This window comes from Bombus vancouverensis, chromosome 4 (genome assembly GCF_051014615.1).
Source record: "Bombus vancouverensis nearcticus chromosome 4, iyBomVanc1_principal, whole genome shotgun sequence".
Lineage (NCBI taxonomy): Eukaryota > Metazoa > Arthropoda > Insecta > Hymenoptera > Apidae > Bombus > Bombus vancouverensis.
Genome location: NC_134914.1, coordinates 10,544,142 through 10,565,817, shown reverse-complemented (window position 1 = coordinate 10,565,817; position 21,676 = coordinate 10,544,142). Strand labels below are relative to the sequence as shown.

At 39.1% G+C, this 21,676-nt stretch overlaps 1 protein-coding gene across 2 annotated transcripts; it reads right to left on the bottom strand.

Annotated features, from left to right (window-relative positions):
* Window positions 1–201: 201 nt before the first annotated feature.
* Window positions 202–21,552, bottom strand: bs (serum response factor blistered). Of its 2 annotated transcripts, XM_033334280.2 has the most exons (5): window positions 20,912–21,547; window positions 17,977–18,228; window positions 7,883–7,988; window positions 5,604–5,708; window positions 202–5,390 (listed from the first exon to the last, which is right to left on the bottom strand). In XM_033334280.2, exons 1-5 carry the CDS (start codon window positions 21,386–21,388, stop codon window positions 5,194–5,196), a joined length of 1,137 nt encoding a protein of 378 aa, XP_033190171.1. In that variant the 5' UTR covers window positions 21,389–21,547; the 3' UTR covers window positions 202–5,193. The 2 variants fall into 2 exon arrangements, with proteins under 2 accessions (XP_033190171.1, XP_033190172.1); XM_033334281.2 differs by lacking the exons at window positions 202–5,390; window positions 5,604–5,708 and adding an exon at window positions 6,608–7,791 and having other exon boundaries at window positions 20,912–21,552.
* Between the last annotated feature and the right edge of the window lie 124 nt (window positions 21,553–21,676).

Here is a 21,676-nt window from a genome sequence, read left to right as displayed (position 1 = left end):
GAAGGATTCAATTTCTCAGTCAATTTCTTGAATTAAAGTAATTTGTCTTCAATTTTTAAATATTTTTTTAAGTTTAGGTATAAATAATAAATTCGTGTTGATTAATTAAATAAAGATAAGGATGTGAAAAACAATTAAAATATATAAAAGGATAGGAAATAATAACTTCTGGTTCGTACAATTGATATAAAACCCACGGTATCCACAAAAATTGTAATTCGAATAATTATATTTCATTTCTTCATATCCGACGTATTCGTCACAACAATTCTAACAATGTTACATGATCGGTACATTACGTAAAGTTAGTGTAAAAAAACAACGATATGTCTACATATGTTCATTCGTTACAAACATTCTTCATGCTGTAATATATATTACAGTAGAGAAGTAATAAAAAAACATTGCAATTCATGTATAGCCGAGGGTTGTTGCAATTTTATCTATAGTATGATTGCGATTGTTATGAATATAATTATTTGTTACATAATCAATGATTTGGTTCGATTTTTTACCATAGATGTGTTTCTCTGACATTTCAGGAGTTCTTTCTCTTCCTTTATGTATAACAGATTGGTTGAGTCATTGAATGATCTTTGTAATATTACCATTTTATGTACATCATACGCATACATGGAAATATTAAAGTTTGCTATATAATATTTTTCAAACATTTTTTAAAATTATTATGATAAGTGTACAAGACTTTTGTTATATAAGAAATCTTTGAGTTTAACGTTTATTTATCACGAATTAACGATTATGTTTCGGTGAATTTGTAAGAATAGGCAAAATATCTTTAGATTATTGACAGAGATATAAGGATTGGAAAAACTGGAATAAGTTGTAATTTTCATTAAATATTGAATAATCTCTGATATAGCTACTTGAGAAATTCAAAATTTTGTACTGATATTTGTCTTGATAAAATTACATAAAATACCTGTGATATTCTTCAAATGTCTTTATTCATAAGAAAATTATAAAATCCCAGAAAAATTTAAACAACCCTCGCAGCGTATATTACATAGATATGTATATATAAATTGTATATAAAATAGAACGCATTTAAATTTGCCATTCGTCGACGATGGTCGAGAATTTGGATTCCCAACGGACATGCTGAACATACGAATTTCTCTACTATTATACAAACATTAAGCTCGAGCCATGGCCATCGAATTTTTCGAGGTACTGCACTTTATGAGGTTCATAAGACATTATTCGCGTGTTACTCTTCATTTTTTAGATATTAATTGCATCCGAAACATAACATTTCGTGAAAACCAATGATTCTTATACTATCGTCAAATTTTCTAATTTTACTGCATCGAATGTAAAGAAATATAATCGACGAAGAAAGTAAAGAACACTCGTTAAGCGTAGATAACAATAACGCACAAAAACGAAGTAAAATTTTCGAAAGTAATATAGATAGTTCACAAACGCATTTCACGTGTTTCTTCATTCAAACATTATTCCATCTTCCTTTAGCACTTCGATAAAGTTCCATCATAATTACACGTGTACACACAAGTCATAACGCTCGAATTGTTTCGTCCCATTATTATTTTACCATATTTGCCTGGTGAACGATTTATAAATACCTTAGCTGTTGTAAATATCATTTTCATATGTGATCATAAAATCACTCTCTCGAGTAGCATGCGTTTTACGAACTATAATTATCTTGTAATATTGCATGGTGCGGCATTAAAAAGTATGCGTGCATTTGTGCGATAACAGAATGTAGAAATTATTGTTTGAATTTTCCTCTTTTTGCTGTTTCATTTCGATTTTAATTTACATAACGCGAGATTAAGGTGAATTCCATTCGCATTTGAATAGGTCGATGTGCATCATGTATACGTATGTTTAATTTTCAGAGAGCTGTGTACCTTATCTTTTTGGATATTTCTTATTATAGGAGAAAATTGTTTACGGTAGTTATCGATGTAATTATTGCACGTGGAAGCACGAAGGTTATAAGTAATTTTTATCATTCTCTTGGAATAACTGAAGTCGTTTTTCAATATCAAAAATTATCTAACGAAGTTAAAATAGAACTTTAGGTTGCTGTCGCCGATTCGCAGGGTGACGAAAAATCAGTTTGGTATTCGTAAAACCGCGAGTACTTGTTTTATGAATTTTTACTATACAGGTTTCACGTATTATTTATTTACAACAAAACCAAAGTATTTAAGAACGAAGTTTAGCGAAACATTTTTAAAAACGAGTTACGTACTACTGTATATGAAATATATTTATGATCAAGAAAGGTATAAAATGAAACGAAATCGAACTTCCACTATTTGACGTAAGATTATTTTAATCAATAACAGGATGAAATAATAAAAGAAATGCCTGAATTCCGTCATGTAATTCGTTTGAACAGGCCAGTGTCGAAAATTTCGAAAGATATAAAGTGAAATTTGATGTTTTCAAGATATTTATGATAAATGCATGATACAACGGTATTCCCTTTTGGACGAGAATGTATGGATTTTGGCATAAGAATCTTTCACATTATCCCACGGATCGTACTATCGTTCATATTATAAATCTCTTATTCTTATGGCAATCCATACAACGTATTCACTGCTCAAAACAATGTTAGGATAATTTTATACAATGTACAGGCGATAGAATATCTCGTTTATGATATAAATTTCTATCGAAACAGATTGTGTTAAAAGTTCCGCGATTGGTTCCTTCAATTTAGAGTTTCATTAAAATTTTTATCAGATTTTATACTTTAGTTTCTTAATTTTCATCGAGTAACTTTATTACATTCTGCAGCTGCTTCGAGCAATGTTACGATACAAAAATTAAATGCTTGTTTATGTTTCATTGCACATTTCAATGACTAGGTATAATACGATCTTTTGACTAGCATTACCTAATGAGAAAAGTTAATAAAGTTCGTAATACATTTGCATTAAGTTTAAAAAATTCATTCTAAGGAGCACATAGTACTTATAAGTGTAATATTAAAGTTTTTCTCTTCAACCTTTTCCAACATCTTTTAATTCTCTAAGAAGGCACTATCAAATAATATCGATTAGACATAAATATATAAAATACATAAAAAATTCGGTAATTTTTAAAAAAAGTACATCATCATTTTGCTTCTTTTCTAAACTACGCTCTTTCTAATTTTTCTTTCAACAAGCAGGTACCATTCCAGGATACTTTCATGACCTAATAACGTTTATCCCAAATAATATCGATGAAATTTAGAGAAGCAAAATAAATTCGCATTAAAGGGAAGCGTTACGTCTTTAAAATCGTTTAATAAAGCAAAGGAAGAAAGAAAGAAATTCATTTGGTAAGTTTGACAATGTTCCTCGCGCGTGTCGATAGTACTATCCGTGTAAAATTCATAGGTTCATTGTAAAAAAAAAAATACAAGCTTTTCGCGTGTTATCTATCACAAGCTGATGGTTTATTTCCATATCGTGTAAAATAGAGATTACTGTGTGAGTAAAAATACTGTTGAATCAATTTGGCTGATAATGATGCGTGCTTATCGCTATTTTACGGTTAATGATTAAACATTATGATCGTATAAACGAACGGTTACGATTGCCAACATTATGCCAACTGACCAATTGAACGGTTCGGTTAATTAACCCGATCTCGAGACACTATTATCGCCTTTTACATTCTGTGACTGACTCACGAGGAATTTGTGTAATTTCTATGTTTCAGTAACACCGCGAACACGTCGTTGTTTCTCGAGGAATCATTATCCGGGTAAGCTAATATAAATAATACAATTCGAATAAACCAAAAAGGTCTTTGGTTAATCGCACTTCCGTGTTAGAAAATATATCGAATATTTTCTTCTCTATAGCTCAAAAAAACGATAACGCTAGCTTATAGATTATTTTTAGAAGCACCCTGTACGATTGAGAAGTCATCATCGCCACACGATTCATCGATCTTCGATATCTCTCTTTAGTTATCTCCCTTTTCTTTCAAACAATTCGCGAACAACCATATGAACTTGCGTTTCCTAGGATGAGAATTGCGAACGAATCGCCGCAGTCGAATGGTGTACCGCTTCGAGCTATAAACCTGTAAGTTCTGTAATCGTTTCGTGATGATTTACGTTGCAAAAGAAGAAAAGGTTAAAAATTACAAGCTTCAAATCGTTGATATATATACAATTATAGTACATAACACACGTGATACATAAAATGTATCGCTAAAATTTCGATATTTTATTATTACTTGCTCATTTTTCTATTATTATCAAATTACTGCACTCGAATGCGTCTCGTTCGACTCACCAATCCCACGAATCTTCAAATATCGCTACATAACGTTTACCGTTGAAAAAAATATCGAATTCCTTTCCTCTCTGTTAAGTAATTTACGAAACGTTAAATAATAACTCGAAAGGCAGTGAATTCTACGAAGACAGTGTGAACAATTAATTCGTGGCACGGTTATTGGATAAAACCTTCGACTAGTATTGCACGAATATCGATTAAACGCTGGCTAACAAAGTTCGGTATCAATAAAAACTATACCAATGCGCATTGATAATTTCATACCACAACCAATCGTCGGTCAATGCTAATTTACGCACGTAATATCGTACGCAAAGATCCATCCAAATTTGCCACCCTTACTCTCGACGTATTCATCGTTGCAATTTCTTTTGTTCTCTGGTTTTATACAATCCTCTATAAAATACAACACAGTACCGATAATTTGGCAAAGTTTCATCGAACGAATATCCTCGACCAATGACAAGCACCTCCGCGTTGCAACGCGTTACCGTCGCGACCAGCTAGATCGCGAGCGCAAACGAGATGATCTCGACAAAATCCAGCATCTTGCAAAATACAAATCAGTCGATCGTACACGATAAGCAGCAAATTCTATCCGTATGTATCGATAGCATCGCAGAGAACGCGTCCATTTCGATCGTCGGATCGATTCGGCTCGGACGTACGATCGAAACAGGTCATCCCGTCGCGTCGCTGAAGAGAAAATGTTCCGCGCGAGATTTCCGAGTTTCTGTATGCGTCACGGTTCGCTCCGACCTTCTTTGGTGAACCGAAACGATCGTTGGAAAAAAGATGGCCCGTCCAATCTCGTCGGGTCAAGCCTTTTGTTGCATCGTCGAGCGACAAGCTTCGGGGAGGGTTTTTTCTTAATCGAGGCTCGATCCGCGATATATCACTCACGATCTTTGCTCAGGTCCGATGGTAGCTCGCAGCTGGACGTGGCCGATGTCGTTGGTGATCGCGGCGACGGCGACAGATTCATCCTGGATGTAACCGGAAGCGACAAGCCGGCGGCACTCATCGCGACGTTCAGCGGTATCGTGATGAACGGCTGATTACTCTGCGTCGAGTTAACCGGGGCTACCGTGCCTGCGAAACAATGCCAAAAAACCTCTACTTGGGGAAACAGGAGGAAGGACGGGCACGCGTTTCGCGTCGGGTAAACGTCTGTAGCAAGAGCAAGGTGCCGGTATCCATCTGGGTTTTCGTTTCGTTTCGTAACGCTCGGCTATCGGAAGGATGGCTGGATGTGTGTTTTTTTTGGGGGGAGATCGATTCCAGGGGATGATCATGGTTTCTCACCTCCTTCTTGAGAGATTTGCACTGGCTGGCCGTTTTGCCCGATACCGAGTAGAACCCCCGGAGTCGGCGAGTAAATTACTGTCTGTGGCATCTGGTACATTATACCTGCACAGAATCACGGCCGTTTTCATGAGAAATGACACGATGATCGATTAGTCATTTTATGGCGAATAAATGTTTATCGATAACGATGTGATTCAACCCTTATCGTAGGCAATCTAGATTCCATTCTAGGCTGTTTAACGCGTTTACAAGTAAGCTTGGAGCTTCAATATTTCAAACTTTCTTGTAAATTTCGACGTGAAAATATTTAAAGAACGAAAGATGAAAACTCTGTTAAGAAACGGGCATCCGATTGGCCGCAATAGGGTTGATATTGGACTTAATGGGTGGACGAGTAATTAGAATTAGTAAATGGACGTTTCTAAATGTACAGTTAACGATCTTTGGCATCACATACTTTTCTTTGCTAAAGTTTAGGAAGAGGAAGAGAACGGAGCGAGGCGGTATAACGGATTCACTCATAACCGTCTGCTTTTTGGGTTTCTTTCACTACTTAAATCGATCGGTCGTAGGTCGAAAACACCGCTAAAAATATATATTTACGTAATCGACGTGATACGAAGGATGATATAAAGCAATGACATAATCATTAATATGACATAAAACGCGCAAAACGTTATTAGATTTTTAGAAATACAGATTAATAAACTTTTATATTCGGCATCTGTCTCTTCCGTATTTTACAATTACTCGTTTGAAAATCTTCAGATATCTTGTGAAAACACCACTTATATTAAAATAAACTGTAAAGTCTAATAAACTGTGTATCAAGAAAACTAATACAAGAACTGTTTCAGAGAAAATTCGATGAAGCATCAACAGAGAGTAATGTTCACTCTGAAATAGTAAAATTGTGTAATTGGACCTGGTTCTTCTTATCTATTCAAATATCTGCGCTTTATTATACAGTAATCATTCTTATTTCATACATCGATAGATAAATATATTATAATTTATCTTCTGTCGATGTTCCATCGAAATCTATCTTTATCCTTTATTTTGGATCAACTAATCGGTCGATAATCTTATCCAAAGTAATAAATGAAAGCGTAGAATTTAGCAAAATCATCGGAACGGCGAAGAAGCGAATGAAAATCATAAAAGAGAAAGAAGCTTGAAGGGACGATCGAGTTTCGATCGGAGGGTAAAAGATCGGAGGGACGCGGATCGTGCCGGTCGGAGATACGAACGCGTGGCGAGTTATCAAAATTCCGGCGGGGAGACTGTTTGTGCCGCGGGGAACAATGGAAAGGCGAAAAAAAACGTACGTCATGCGATCGGTAAGTCGGATGGCATCCACTCCATATATTAGCATCGATATTTATGTGTACACCTGCATCGGAGCGCGGCTTTCGACCGGATCTTACTTCCCAGTTAGGCAGCGCGTCGTTGTCTTAGTTTGGTCATCGCGGCCCGTACAACTCCTTATGTACTCCCCTACACGGATAACCTCGTCATCGCTCGCACACTTTTCGCATTTTAAGTGTCCTCTTTCCTTTATCTTCTCCCTCTCTTTTCCCCTCTTTTCTCGCTCGCTCACACGCGATCGCGCGCGCGTACGCATCATATACGTTTTACCTCTTCTGTGATACCATTCTCTCGTTCTCCGACGTTTCTCTCCTCTCCTCTCCGCCAAACTCTCCTCTCCTGCTCTCTCTCTCTCTCTTTCTCTCTCTTCGTTCTATCCGTATCTATCCCTTTCTCTGTCTACCGACCTACCTGACTGATTGGATTGTACACGTTTGCCTTTGCTCGACTACCTACGGCCTGGCTCTAACGATTTTCCACGCCACGGCTTTTACCGCTTGCTACTTAGTCCGCGACTCGCGACTCCTGCTACGCCCACGGGGAAATTCGTTAATTACTCGCCACGTATGCGCAGCTGTACGATTGTCTTTCGTACTCGGCGTGGCACGGGCCGAGAATCGCGGAACGGACAGGTGAAATTGTTCTAGCACGACGGAAGGGAGGAAACCACGCTTGGGAAGCATCCACGTTCGACTAGACAGCCACTACTTGGATGGAAAAGTTGGCGAGGATACTCCACGTACGGAACTTTTGTCGTTAATAAATCCTTTATTCGAGAGCATACATGGTGTTCTGTGTAAATTGTCTTTAGTTCCTTCTGAAAATGTACGACGGGAAAAGTTTCATTCGCTTGGGACGGAAATACGCAGGATGTTTCTAGGTAGATAGTTTTTGGTATGTACGTTTACCTGAGTGATTTTTCGAGAGATCCTTTGACACAGGAGAATCGCCATCGCTGGTGTCTCCGTCGCTTTCGTTCGCGCAAACGTCCGATCTAGGTGAAGTGCCGTCTTCCTGGAACAATGAAACGAAATTTGTTGGTACGAATGGTGTACGTACACTGATCGTATTTGAAATAAAAAAACTCGTCGTTCACGAGCCCCGAAGATAATTCTGGTTAATTCGTGCGAAGATAAAATCGATGAGAGAATAACAAATGGGAAGAGAAAAAAAGTCAGAAGCCAGCGTGAATCAGATTTTAATTTTGTTTGCATACATTAAAGTTCTCAAGAACGTGTCGCCCTGCTACAAAATTTATGAATCATCGTTACAAGGCTCTTGCCTCGTTCTACAAACCACTACTCCTAGAATTCTGCCTACAATTCATATGCCTAACATAGGATGTACCTGCAATTAACCGACGCAAATTAATTAAAAACCCGACATTCTTCTCCTTGCCCAACGTTCGAAACTTCAATCACAGTAAACGAACGAAAATCAAAGTTGAACCATCGTCAGGATCGATCGTTTCATCGACCGGTACCGGGCAAAGCTTCGCGACAACGTCGTGAAAACGATATCACGATGACGTACGATCTGTATCAGGTCCGTAAATTCCGGATACCTAACGAGCGATGCGGCGACAAGCAGAAAACAAGCCAGAAGAGAGGAGAAGCATCTCGGCTCGATTCGTAGCCTGTAAATCGTAGATAACGCCTCTGTAATAATATCGGCGAGCCAATCAAACGGGCAACTAACCAATCAATCAAGTGGAGCCTACCAAGCAACTAAGCAACCAACGAAACAACCAACGAACCAACTTACCTACCTACCTACCTAGCAGGGAGAGATGCGCGAGCTTGTTCGCGCGCCTTATATGGCCATCCGCGCGGCCTCAGCTCGTACCGCGCTTCCACGGCAGATTCTCACAAATTTACGCAGGACTACGGTTTCCCCGGGTGACTTTCTCTCCCCCGGTCATACCGCCACCACCGACGGGTAGCTTTTTTTCCCTAGGCTTAACCGTTTGTGCGCTGAACCTGTGCGTTTTATACATGCATTTCGACTCGTTCGTTAGGACGCATGTGTGTATACACGTGTCGACCGACGGTCGCGTTCGAGAGAAAGCAAATCGACCAGTCGAGAGTAAGGAACCGATGCTCTTCGAGAGAATTAGGAAATGCCCGTCTTTCGACTGCCAGGGAACCACCGATTTGGCCAACTGTTCCGTTCGTGGTTGCTTCTTTCGTTGTGGAAGATTGTCTCGACGATTTCGTATTATAGTAGAATTCCAGTTAGAATCTTGGTTCCTGGACTACCGAATTCTCGTTCGTACGAATCTGCATACTTTAGTTTGTGAATTACCGTCCTCCTGAATCCGATTGAATCTGCTTAGTTTGGTTCATGAGCTTTTCCGAGTTACGTGCATTTATTTGAGAACGTGAATTCTTATTATTATTAATGTCGGAAGTTGGAAGAAATCTCAGGCAATGGGAAGCATCGATGAATTCCATGTTTTTCGCCTGAGCTCGGACAAATCGGGTTTTACCGTAGCCATAGGAATAGAAGTTTTTATTAACGCTTTCGTCACAATGTCGTTGATCAGCTGTATTTCTTTTTGGTTAATCTTAAGTCAGTAGTAAATTTGTACTACGGTAGAGTGTACTACATGAAACGATTTAGTGATACTGATTTTAAGTACGAATTTGTCATGGATGTTCGTGTAGTTTGGATGATTTAAAATGTCGAAAATAATTCGGGTTAATCGAAGTACTGTACTTTCGAATCGCTAACTGATCGAGCAACTCGATCACGTCCGTTGTTTTCTAGAAGAAAACTGATATACCAAAGAAATAGATGTTTCCCAGAAACGTATACGGTGAAAAAAATGAAACGTCCTTTAGCCTCGGAAAAATAAGGAGCAAGGAAAGGGATCTCGAGTGCGCTGTAAGGGTTCAACATTCCAAAAATAGTTGAAACCGAGTCAATTAATTAGACTGCTCCACTTTCCAACCAGTCATTCACCAAAGACTTCAATTATGTCTGCGGTGAGATATATCATTTATCACTTACGAGTAGCAAAATCGAAGCTCAAAAAGCGTCTTTAAAAAATAACAAACTTCATCTTCAAAAGCCACTTATTAATAAAAAAAAAAAAAAGAAACAAAGCATATTTACAATTTAATATGAACGTACGTATAAAACTCGAAAAGTTGTCTAAAGTACTCGAATCATCGATCGAACAGCTCGCAATTGTCCTTTCGATCGACGTCGAAGCTAAAACACTCTGACGCAAAAATTCGAGAGTCAAATCACATTCCATGCATGAAACACGGAAGCTAAGAGAGTGTCTCAACTTCCGTGAAGCGTCAAATCGTGACGGTTCGTGGAGGATTTCCAAAAGTGCCGGGAGGGCTGGTTTCGCGACCCTCGTCCGCGTGCAGCAGGCGTTGTGTCGACGATCACTTCCGAGTCGTATTTGTACCCCCCATTACCACGGGTGTGTATAGAAGGCGCGACAAAAACCGGCATTCCTGATTCTTAAGTTGGACTCTATATAAGTATCTGCCATCGCGAACATTGCCTGTATATGGCGACAACCAGGCTTTGACAAAGGTGACCGTATATGGTATTCTGCTTCCACCTTCCATACCTTCTCTCTCTTTTTCTCCCTCTTTCTTGCTCTCTCCCTCTCTTCCCCCGCCTTCTTTCTCTTTTCCCTTCCATCCGATTACTCCCCACCTGTTTCTGCCCTTCTCTTTTTCGCCCTGCCAGCCACCAGGAGAGCCGCCTGTTGTCTTCGTCGTTTCCTCGTGGCCGCGATCCACCAGGGTGCCCTCTTAGCGAAATGCATCATAATCGTTAAGTCGTTAGATCGTAAATCGTGGCTTCGAACCCCCGCCGTAAACGTGCCCCACCGTATCAAACCACCGTCAAGGGAGAGAGCTTTTCAACGTTCCTTTTTCTTTTCTTTTTTTCTTTTTCATTGTCATTACGGTGGACAAAGTTTCGATCCGGTTTCTTTTACGTACTAATGGGGTGTTTAGCGCATCCTAGCTTTTTGCGTCTCTTTTTATTTATTAGCTTAGCGTTTATTCGCGCAGGCTTGCAGAAATATCGTCTTCGACTCTTTCAGACTTGTTACATTCAACATCCAAGATGTTTTTTTTTTCTTTTTCTTAATCCTTATATGGAAATTTTTGGGTGGAAGATTGTTTCAAGCCCGAGAAAGGGATGTGAAAGACGAAAGAGAATTTCATCTTTCACCTTAAGAGAATTAATTCGCGTTTTCTTTATTTTTCTTTTGAAACTACGTTGGGACATTTGTGTCTGAAAGAGTCAAACATTAAAGCAATTTATAGGAAAGTTCAGGAGATACGATTTTGAAAAAGAATCGTTAAATTTGAATAATCCGTGCGTATCGAGAAGCAGACCTACCTTGTGAGTTATGTTGAAGGGATGATTGGCAAAATGGAATACTGTTGATCGGTGTCTTATTCTCAAGCGGATCGGAATATTCTTTCTTTACAATAATGATCGCAACGTAGATAGAATTATTATTTAATCTTGTATAATTTAACGCATCTCGTTGGTTCTAATTCTTAACATAACTGTTTTTCCTCTCCATTATCTATCGCATCGAGGGCTGATTATCGTTCTTCGATAATTACATGTACGAAATTTTACGTCAATTCTTTAAAAGAGGGAAAATAAAAATCGTCTTAAAGAGTAACAGGAGTCTTATCGCGTTAAGAATTATTCTTCATCCGTTTACGAATGATACCGCTGTTTTCTACGTTATTTACAAAACAAAAGTGAAGTGGTTTTTCAAACTACATAAGACAACAAGTACCATTAAGTTAAATGTAGCAACTCATTTAGGCTAACCGCGAGAATTATATTCACGCACAGACGAAAAGTAAAAAAGCGTCGATACGATCTCGTCGATAAAGCAACAACAAAATCCGACATAAAATTAATATAAACAAACACATTATTAAAATGTCTCACTTGTTCGTTCTTTGTTTAAATAACAATGCCACTAATCGCAAGAAATCAAGTTAAAAGTGGTTCGATCGTGTTAATACCCCTCTTTCATCGAGGCTAGTTTCTTTAATCATCTCGACGCAACTAGTTTAACGTTTCACGCGAAACTATTACCTAATCGTACAGAAATTCCTTTCTTTCGTTTTGTACGTTTCTTCATCGTCTTCGTGATCGTTATCAACGTGGTGATCCGCGCGGCAAACAGGATGTAGAATAAAAGGTACGAATTATGTATCAAATGGTCGATCGAACGGTATCTTCGCTAAAACAGGCGGGTTTTTTTTTTATACCTACCTGTTCGCAAACGACTGGCACCTTGTGCCAATAATTGTTGGCATTCGTGTGTATATCGGTTAACTGTATCGTTTGACGAAACGACGACCAACACTGTCATGGGACCGTATTATTAAGCGAAACAATATAATACGTACGTGTAATATAAATATTATCACAGTATTTTACAGTACACTATTTACACATGTGATACATAAAAACTAAGGCACGCCAGCCGTACATTTCGTGATTACCGTGTTGTGTTCAGGATTATCGTATAATCGTAAAGTTAATTATATTATTTGTACTTTGTGCGTCGACGGGAGAGACCACGGATAAATTACATTTCTATTCGGATTTGCGATTTTTCTTTCTTTTTTTCTTCTTTTTTTTTCCTTTCTTTTTTCTCATCCATATTTTTTTCTTCTCACGTTTAATCTCCCTTACTTTTGCGCCTGCACGTAATGCTCTCGTATGCTTATTCGCTTTCTTTCGCGTTTTCACCTTCCTTTCTTCCGACGTATAAACGTTTATCTATTTTACCTATCTACCCTCTATATTTATATATTTTTATATATATCTATATGTATCTGTTCTTCTTTTTTTTTCCAAAAATATTTTAAGCGATACAAAAAAAAAAAAAAAAAAAAGGAGAGAAGAAGAGAAAACAACACACCACACGTACACACACACGTAAACATGCATATTGTGTGAAGAGGGAGGAGAATCGAGGTTTTCTCTACTTATGGAAGAAACTTAAGGGAAAGGGAAACGGAAGAGGGGGGAAATGGAGAACAGGCGGGGCTCGCCTGGGAATTTAAATTAACAAGGTATTTTAAATACTAGCTACTTAATCTACGAAAGAGAAAAAAAAAACAAACAAATACTACACATGCCACTTTCAGTACAAACACATTACGGAACAATGTACGATGCACACAATAATATCTATATATATATATATATATATATATATATATATATATGTATGTATGTATATATATAGATATATATACACATGTATGTATGATGTATATATATACATATATATATATATATATATACAATGCGCAACAATGCCAAGCGTGCACCGCCGGGTCTACTGGCTCGGACTCGCACCCACGTACTACGATTTCTCGGTTTCTTCGTTGGCTTTTTTTTTTGCGTTTCGTCCCGGGGAACGAAAGGCGAAACGTCTCGACCCGAACGACATGAGTATTTGAAAAAAATAATGGATGCCTCGATAAGGATATTTGATGGGAGGGGGGAAAAAAAGGGAACGCTCGGACGATTCGATTTTTCCTTTGATTCCGGCCTCGCCAAATCCCACCAACTACTAGGTACGATGTTTGTTACAATATAAAAGTACGATCGAGCGATTTGGAACTGAAGGGAGCCAGCGAAACGCTAATTGGGAATCGTACTTTCTACGATGGTTTTTCTACGCCGGTAAAACGGATACCACTGCTCGAAACAATTAAGAGAATACGGCCATTCTCGGTTATGCGTTCGAATAAATCGAATGTCGAGGATGAAATAACGATACTCGTGATCATTGTTAAACTCATTCTCCGAGTTTTGTAACGTTTGACTCCGTTTGCGAGAGGATTGTGATCCGAATGGACGATTCTTTAATTACTTTGGAGCAGATCGTTAAATACTATCGACATCGTTAAATACTATCACGGAGTTAAATACGAATGATCGAAATTTATTTTTCGATTGTCAAATCACGGTTCGCCTCAGTTCCATTTGATTCTCGTTGCTCGACAACGATCGATCAACTTACAACGTATATACAGATCTTTAAATAAATAAGAGAGATTCTATCGTTGTAAAAGATATAAATACGATCAAAATAGAAAGAAGAGAAGATGATATATATATATATATATACGTATATATATATATATAATACACGGCTCCTCGAGTAATTCATCACATGAGTTACTATCCTAAGTGCACGATTAAGAACTGCCTCTCCATTCTCGTTTCGATAAACGAAAATTTCCATCGATACGTGTCTTTCTATGAGTTTCGTTCGTTTCGCAAAGAAGTACGATTCGAGCGAACCACGTATCGTAGAAAAAAGTCTTTGGACTTTGATTAACGTATAGATCCAGCCATTAAAATTGTCTGTTTTCTGAATTTCCTAATGCCTTACTCTTTAATCTCGTTTTCGTATCACCAGCATCATAAAAAAGAAAAACGAAAATGATTGTAGCTGAAGTTTTCATCCGTTTCTAGCATTTCGAACATCTCTGTCGAGATCGTTGTCTTTTTATTAATCGGTCTTTTACGGTCTTCAAATCGCGAAACAAGCGAAATTATCAAATTCACGCAAATTACAAAATATCTTACTCGATACTTAATTATTAAAATTATAGAGCGATCCTTCGCTCTATCGATATTATAATGGATATTTCTATAAAACTATGTATCAATCAACGTATTTATAAGAATCGTAAATTCCATGATTTCGATTGTTTCTTTAAACTCGAACTGTCGGGAGCAAGAGGACGGTCGATTTCGGATCGTCGGAAAAATTCATCGATCATCTTCGTCGTTGTTCACTGGGGTAGATTAAAACAACGTGGACGTAAATCTCGTATACATTTACAGTACGCGTCGACTGGACTAGATTTATACGTTGGAAACGGAACACCGTACGTTTTCTTGCGCTCCGATCGGTTTTCATTGAAAACACCATCACACGCCTCGGTTAACGACAAGCGTCGCTCGATCACGATTGATTTCCAAGAATATGTCGCGTCGATCAATCGCGGGACTCATAACAAAACCGACTCTTGTAAAATCTTTCGATCTTTTAGACAACAATGTATTTCTAGTAACCAGCTACGTTCGCATTATGATGGAGTCGATGTTATAAAAAATGATCTAAAAAGTGATCGTGACTTGTCATCGAATGAAAATTAACCGGTTCTATAAAAGCTTTTATCGCATAGTCCACAACGTTATAATTTTATTGAATATCATCAGCGAGTATTACTGGTAGGCTCATAGAATGATTTATATAGCAAAAGTGAAATGTATCGACCAGAAATTACGAATGTTAAACTATTCTTTTGCTTTCCCGGAGAGAGCTATACGCGTGGACAAGGGTTGTTTTTATTACGAGCCCTTAAATTTGTTGAACTTGAAGAAAGCACTGCTCCCTGAGCCTATCAATATAACACGTTTATTATACCTTGAAACAACGAATAATAATAATCGAACGGTAACAGTTCTTAATGTATTAAGTACCGAAAAGCTGCTATTTTAAGTACTGTTCGACCCTATCCTGAGGATGACAGGTGTCCTTAGAAGCCTTCTACTTGCGATACCGAGTCGAAAGAAGAGTTAATTGCCTGAAACTCTTCCCAGCGAGCCAGCCGTGGCAAAACATCGTTCTGATTGTCGTTAACAACTGTACTAGGATCTCGAAGCGCGCGCGCGAGCGCACGTTACCATAAGTAGTCTCGATTTTACCTCGTCGACTGATTTGGTTAAATCTTTTTAGTGCACCTGGCACGCAATTATGCGAGCTATTTTCTCGCTGTTAGCGTTCTACTCGGTCGTTTCATAAGCCTTCGCATTGACGTATCACGAGAAGCGGATTTGTCGAGAGATTTATCGATAAATTAATTCAGAAACGACGGGAAATTATGCAAATATGTTTATAATAAACCGGCATACCGAATGCACGGAAAATCGATGATTTCATTGATATAAAGATTTATTTGAATTGGAAAAGAGAAAGATTTATGAAACCACCTGATAGAGACGTTTAATTTCGTTTCAAGCTTTTGCCAAGAAAATAGTTAATAACTTGCAATCGATATTAAATTATATAGAAAACTATTTCATATAGAAGATCGAATACGTTAAACACGATCGTAACATCGAGTCAACTTTTCTAATTGTTAGTCCGGCTACGATCTTCGAAGTTTTTAAATTTCGAATTTCAATAAACTTTTACAAATAAAAACGTTCTTAGAGGGAATCTTCGTATAAAATTAAAACGAGAGTCATCGCGTAAATATCAATAAACATTCTTTCATATTTTTCTCAAACTTAAACAATTCTGAAAGATAGGAAAATACTATCGATGATCCAAATGACGTAGCAGGGTTTTAATTAAACGAAACTTCACTTCCTTGAGATTTACGTCAAATTAAGCGTGAACGTGCCGGGTGTTCGGCATATTAATCTCTAGGATCGTAACTAACGTCATTCGCGCTTCGTACGAGATGCTACTCTCCTCCCTACACGCACACACACACGAAAAGAAAATAACCGTACTTTCATTGACACCGGATGTGATGCGCCTCATCGAGAATTTCGATATTCATCGTCCGGAAAAGAAAGTCGGATGTCGTCCGGAACTTCCTTCGTCACGCTGATTCGTTATTCAGCTTGCAAACGACGTACGATTTTACGTCCATCGAACGACGCGTTCTCGATATAACGAAGCATAACACAACATAATAAATCCACCGTAACGATAATACGTCTATTCTTTAAAACGCCTCGAAAAACGATCAAAGCACCGTGGAAAGAAAAGTTTAACGCGTTCCCGCGCACCTAACTTGAACGCGATGCACTCGCACCATGGACGGAATTGCAGCGACGCCGAGGCGTCTGTTCGAGGAGCCCTTTGCCGCCGTGAAAAGTAACTAGGAAACAGAAGAGAAGCTTCAAGAAACCTAGCAAGCATTTCTACAGGCTCGAAGCACGGATCGTTGAAAGAAAGACCAGAACCGGGTTTTATTCTTCACCGATCCTGCTTCTTGCTAATGAAATCGCTAGAACGATTAAGTTCCCCCATGGGATCCAGTTGAGCTGTATAACGAAACCATTCGAGCCTATATACAGAAAACACGATAATCTTCGTGTTGTTCAAACCTACTGTCGTTCAACCAATTTACATCCATCTGCAAAATCTACGTATCTACCGCAACATCGAGTAAATCTCGTAGCGCGTATCGCGCGAACACGGAGCGGCCGTTCGAAGTCGACAATTGTCAGAGTCAATCGACGACAGACGTCGTGCGCGATAAGCGTACGCGGATAATTGCGGTTACGCCGGTGGTTCGTGACGGCGACGGTAGTCTTCTAACTCCGCGGACACCGACTCTTATCGAGCATCTCCTCTCTATATCCACGGACGCGTTCAACCTCACGTTCTTTTCTCCCTGTACCTCTTCCCTGTCTCGATATTCCGTAGTCATTGATCATGGACGATCATACGCGAATCGAACACGGTAGCCAGCGATGGATACAACGGATGCAACTGACGACGTGACGAATGCAACTGGCGATGTAACAGATGCGAGTGTGCGATGCATCGGACACGGACAGCTGGTAAGAGTCGGAGGACAAGCGATAGTTTCAAGTACTAACTAGGGTAGTACTACCGTTGGGGATGCGAATGCGACATGTGAGGATGGTAGGCGGCGTGATGGGGTGGCAGAGGCGAGGGACAGGACTGTTGATAGGGACCACCGGCTAACATGGGCCCAGGACTGGAACAGGGTACCAGGTGCGAGCTCGGCGAGGCCGCGTGTGCATGCGCAATCAAGTGCGCGTGCTGCGCGTGCGAGGGTGGCGCGTGCTGCGAACCCGGCGGCGGTGGCGGCGGCGGGGGTGGCGGATGGCCAGGAGGCCCTCCGGTCGGTCCGCCACCAGGATAACCGCCGTGCAGCGAGCCACCGTGCGGCGAGCCATACACCAGTTGCCTTACTTTCTGCTCGTCGTCGGCTATGTTGTAGGTCAGTTCGGTCTCCTCGAACCCGGTCGCGGACATCCTCTGGTCGCCGGAGGAACCGGAGGCGGGAGGGTCCGGGCTGTTCAGACAGGTCTGGATCAACGCCTTCCCGGCCTCGCTCGTTATCATCGGCTGCAGCTTTCGTGTCGCGAACGTGTACACATGCCCGGTCTCGCTGGCTACCAGCAACATCACCTGTGTACCTGTCAGTGTCGACAGCTCGTACGCCTGCAACCAGAGATAACGATTAATTAGGGATGTCCCGGGCTCCTTCTTCGGATCGTATTAACGACGCTTCGCTCCAGATTTTTCCTTCTTTTTACACTTTTATCCCCCGTCTTTTCGGACTTTGGTTTTTGTCTCTTTTCATTGATCGAATACTGGTTTTTAAGCGTTTTTAAGCGAGATGGATTTTAATCGAAGAAAAGTTTTTTCAGGAAATTGAAGAACGATAGAAGGGTATAACAATGAGACACTTGTGTTTCCCGTTCGATGGAACTGCAAGTTTGATGATCGAATGTATCGTAAATTTAACTCGCTGCATTGCAAATTCATATCGTAATTAATTAAGATAGTATCTGTCTAAAGAATCAAAGTACGGATGTAAATAAAGTAGCAAACTTAGATTCTCGAGTAACGAAAGCAATGTTTTCCATTCGACTCTTAAACGATCAACGTATATTACAAATACTCGCTACTCAGCGATCTTTATAGAGCGGTGTTATGCAAATTATCACCGCCTGCATAATCATTAATATACAATTCTTTTAAATAATTAAGCGAACACACACGAATAAAAAAACGATATGCGCACTCAACGCTTTATGTTCGAGAGATTATACCTTGTAATGACATAATAATTATCAAGGTTTACCGAAGCGTTTACTAGCGTGGTGCGGATGGAATTCTTTCTTTTTGTAGGGAAAACTGACAGCCCGCCATTGTATATTTCAGTTGAATCTAAATTATAAAAATTCAGCCTACTAATAAGAAACCTACCGGTCGAGGGGGAACAACGCAACCATACCATAAAAATGAATAAACATACGTGGAACGTTATGAAATCGTTGTCTTTAACTTAGATCAGAATGTTGCTGCGTGTCGATTATCGATTTTCATATGTGTAACGCAAAATTCTATATTTTTTATCTAGAATACAATGATAATGCGATTAGGTGATTAATTTGCAGCATGCAAGATCCAGAGATTTACAATTTTTGTATTTATTTTGCGATTTATTTTTCAATTACTTTCTGTATATTAGTGATTGATAAATCATTGAAAAAAATGTAAATATTATCATTATAATGTAAATATCGTACAGATAGAAAATACATACATTAAAAACTTAAGAAAAATATTTGATTCGGTGCGTTAAAATTGTATATTTTAGCGTTTTAAGAACTGTTAGAAATTGGAAACTTTTTTTTTTAGCAATACGTAATTCTTTTAACACTGCCTACGAATTTAGCCTAATATTTAAATTCGTACTTTCTCTTACATAATGCCCCTGTTTATTTTAAGTTTAACGTAAGTTTCCAGTTTTCCAATAATGTTATAAAGCAGTTATGTCAGTTTCGTGTCAAAACATAGCTAATTATAGAGATCCGTCTTTAGAAAAGGGGAACAATCTATCTTTGGTTTTCTATATTTGTATGAAAGATGCAATTTGCCTTAGGTTCTTCTACGGATTTAGCTACTCCGCCGTTTGGATCAGATAAACAACTGTAACATGATTAAATTAATGTTAAATTAAAAAAGTCTGACTTAAAAGAAACAACTAGATTATTTTCAGATTATTTGCTCGAGGAACACGTTGTTAATAAAAAGTTTATAATTATAGCGAGCGATAAAAGGTAAACAAAAATAGATACGTCATTTTCGAGAAATTAAAATAATGCGCTTTTTAGACGAAAGATTAAGTTTGACGTGACAAGACGTAAAAGCAATTTTTACGATATTTTGTAGTGGCTACAACGCGTTCGTTACCTGAAATATAAAATACAACGTTAATGTCAATATAGATGCGCAACCGTTTACAGAATAGATTCTGTTGTGTACGAAGCTTTAACAAAAAGAAAAAGGCACACATAAATTTTCTGACGGACGTGTAACTTAATCGTGTAATTTATAACTTTAAACGTATATTTATTTACTGATTATCGTTAAACGACCTCGCTAACTATTTTTATGTAAATTATATATAATTAAGATTAGAGAACTAAGAAATATGTACGGTCGATTCGTAAAAAGAGTCATATAATAAGTGCTCATCACAGAATCATATCGTAAAATCACGACTAATGTACTATAGCTTTCTTGGGCGTATTTTGATACTAAACTACCAAAACAGTCAAGATGATCAATTAGTAATCTTTCGTAGTAATTTCATAGATTACAACGCTACATTTCTAGGGATTTTTTTATGATTTTTTGTAATGCATTATGTATTCTTTCATATACCATATGACTTTCTTATTTTACCATTTTCATCTTTCTGATACAAATTATATACTTTTGTAGTCAGTAGTTCTAACGGTAATCCAAAATACACGATTAAGTTACTGGCGTACAAATATATACGACAGCGAAAGCACAGTTGTCACTCATAAATCGCGCGCTCGCTAAACTCATCGGCTTACGTTTGATTTGCGCAATACGCGCAACCACACAACCATAATACACTATTTACATTTGCTATTTGTGTCATGTACTTTCTTATCTCTAATCTCTCGTCAATTTTGAATGCACTTAAACACCATGTTTGATATAGGATTCAATGATCACACGAAAAGAAACGATCGATCGTGACGATCGATCATCGATACCCGACGGATTCAACACACTGTTTTTGCGACAGCCGTTTTAATTAACGAGAGAAATAAGGTCGACAGGTTTGTCGGATACGAACCTTCTTCATGATTCCGGTTTTCCTCTTCGAGAAGGTGGTATACCTCCGTAGTTTATTGTCGATGTACTCCATTTTAATCTTGACCCGTCCTTTGGTCTTCTTACCGTTCGAGGGGGGTGACTTTTTCGGCTGGCCCAAACTCGTAAATGACTCCTCGAGATTATCGGGGACACAGTCTGTGGACATTGACATGGCCTGCTGTTGCGAAAGTGCCTGCCGTGCGTTACTGTCATCGTAACAGACGTCCGAAGTGGTCCTCTTGATACCCCTCTGTACAGATCCCACGCCGGCATTCGGTGCGCCTGCAGCGGCCGCCGCTGCCATCATGGTGGCGCCACCGCGGCTTATTTGAGAAGTTGTAAGTTGGGAGGTGGACGGTCGGCCGTACATTTCCGAGCCAGCGTCGCTGCCTATCATCCCCATGCTGTAGCCAAGACTTGCGTACCGACTATCTCTTCCGCCGCTAGGGTTGTCCATTACGGACTCGCGCACATTTATTCCCTTTCCCTCGGCCCTTCTCCGCCACGGAATCGCGAAAACTCGGCGCAATGTTTCCCACGTGATCAACCATCTAGAGGAACACGGGACAACAACGCGCACTGTACGAGCGCTCCCCGCGAACTGAATGCGCGCAGAGTATCGTAACTTGACCTACGTGCTAGCGCGGTGCCTTCGTGCGTTCCTGCGCAGCTGCTACCCCCACCACGCGCCACGCACGCGATAAAAAACTAGTCCACTCGATCGAGATAGAGTTACCTGGACGAA

Bases quoted from the DNA above. Each gene is read 5' to 3' on its own strand.
- bs (XM_033334280.2), bottom strand. From the start codon at position 21,388: ATGGACAACCCTAGCGGCGGAAGAGATAGTCGGTACGCAAGTCTTGGC. The intron at 18,229-20,911 runs GTTCGTATCCGA...CTCTGGTTGCAG, and splicing joins AAACCGGAATCATGAAGAAG to GCGTACGAGCTGTCGACACT. The intron at 5,709-7,882 runs GTAAACGTACAT...GATTCTGTGCAG, and splicing joins TCTCTCGAAAAATCACTCAG to GTATAATGTACCAGATGCCA.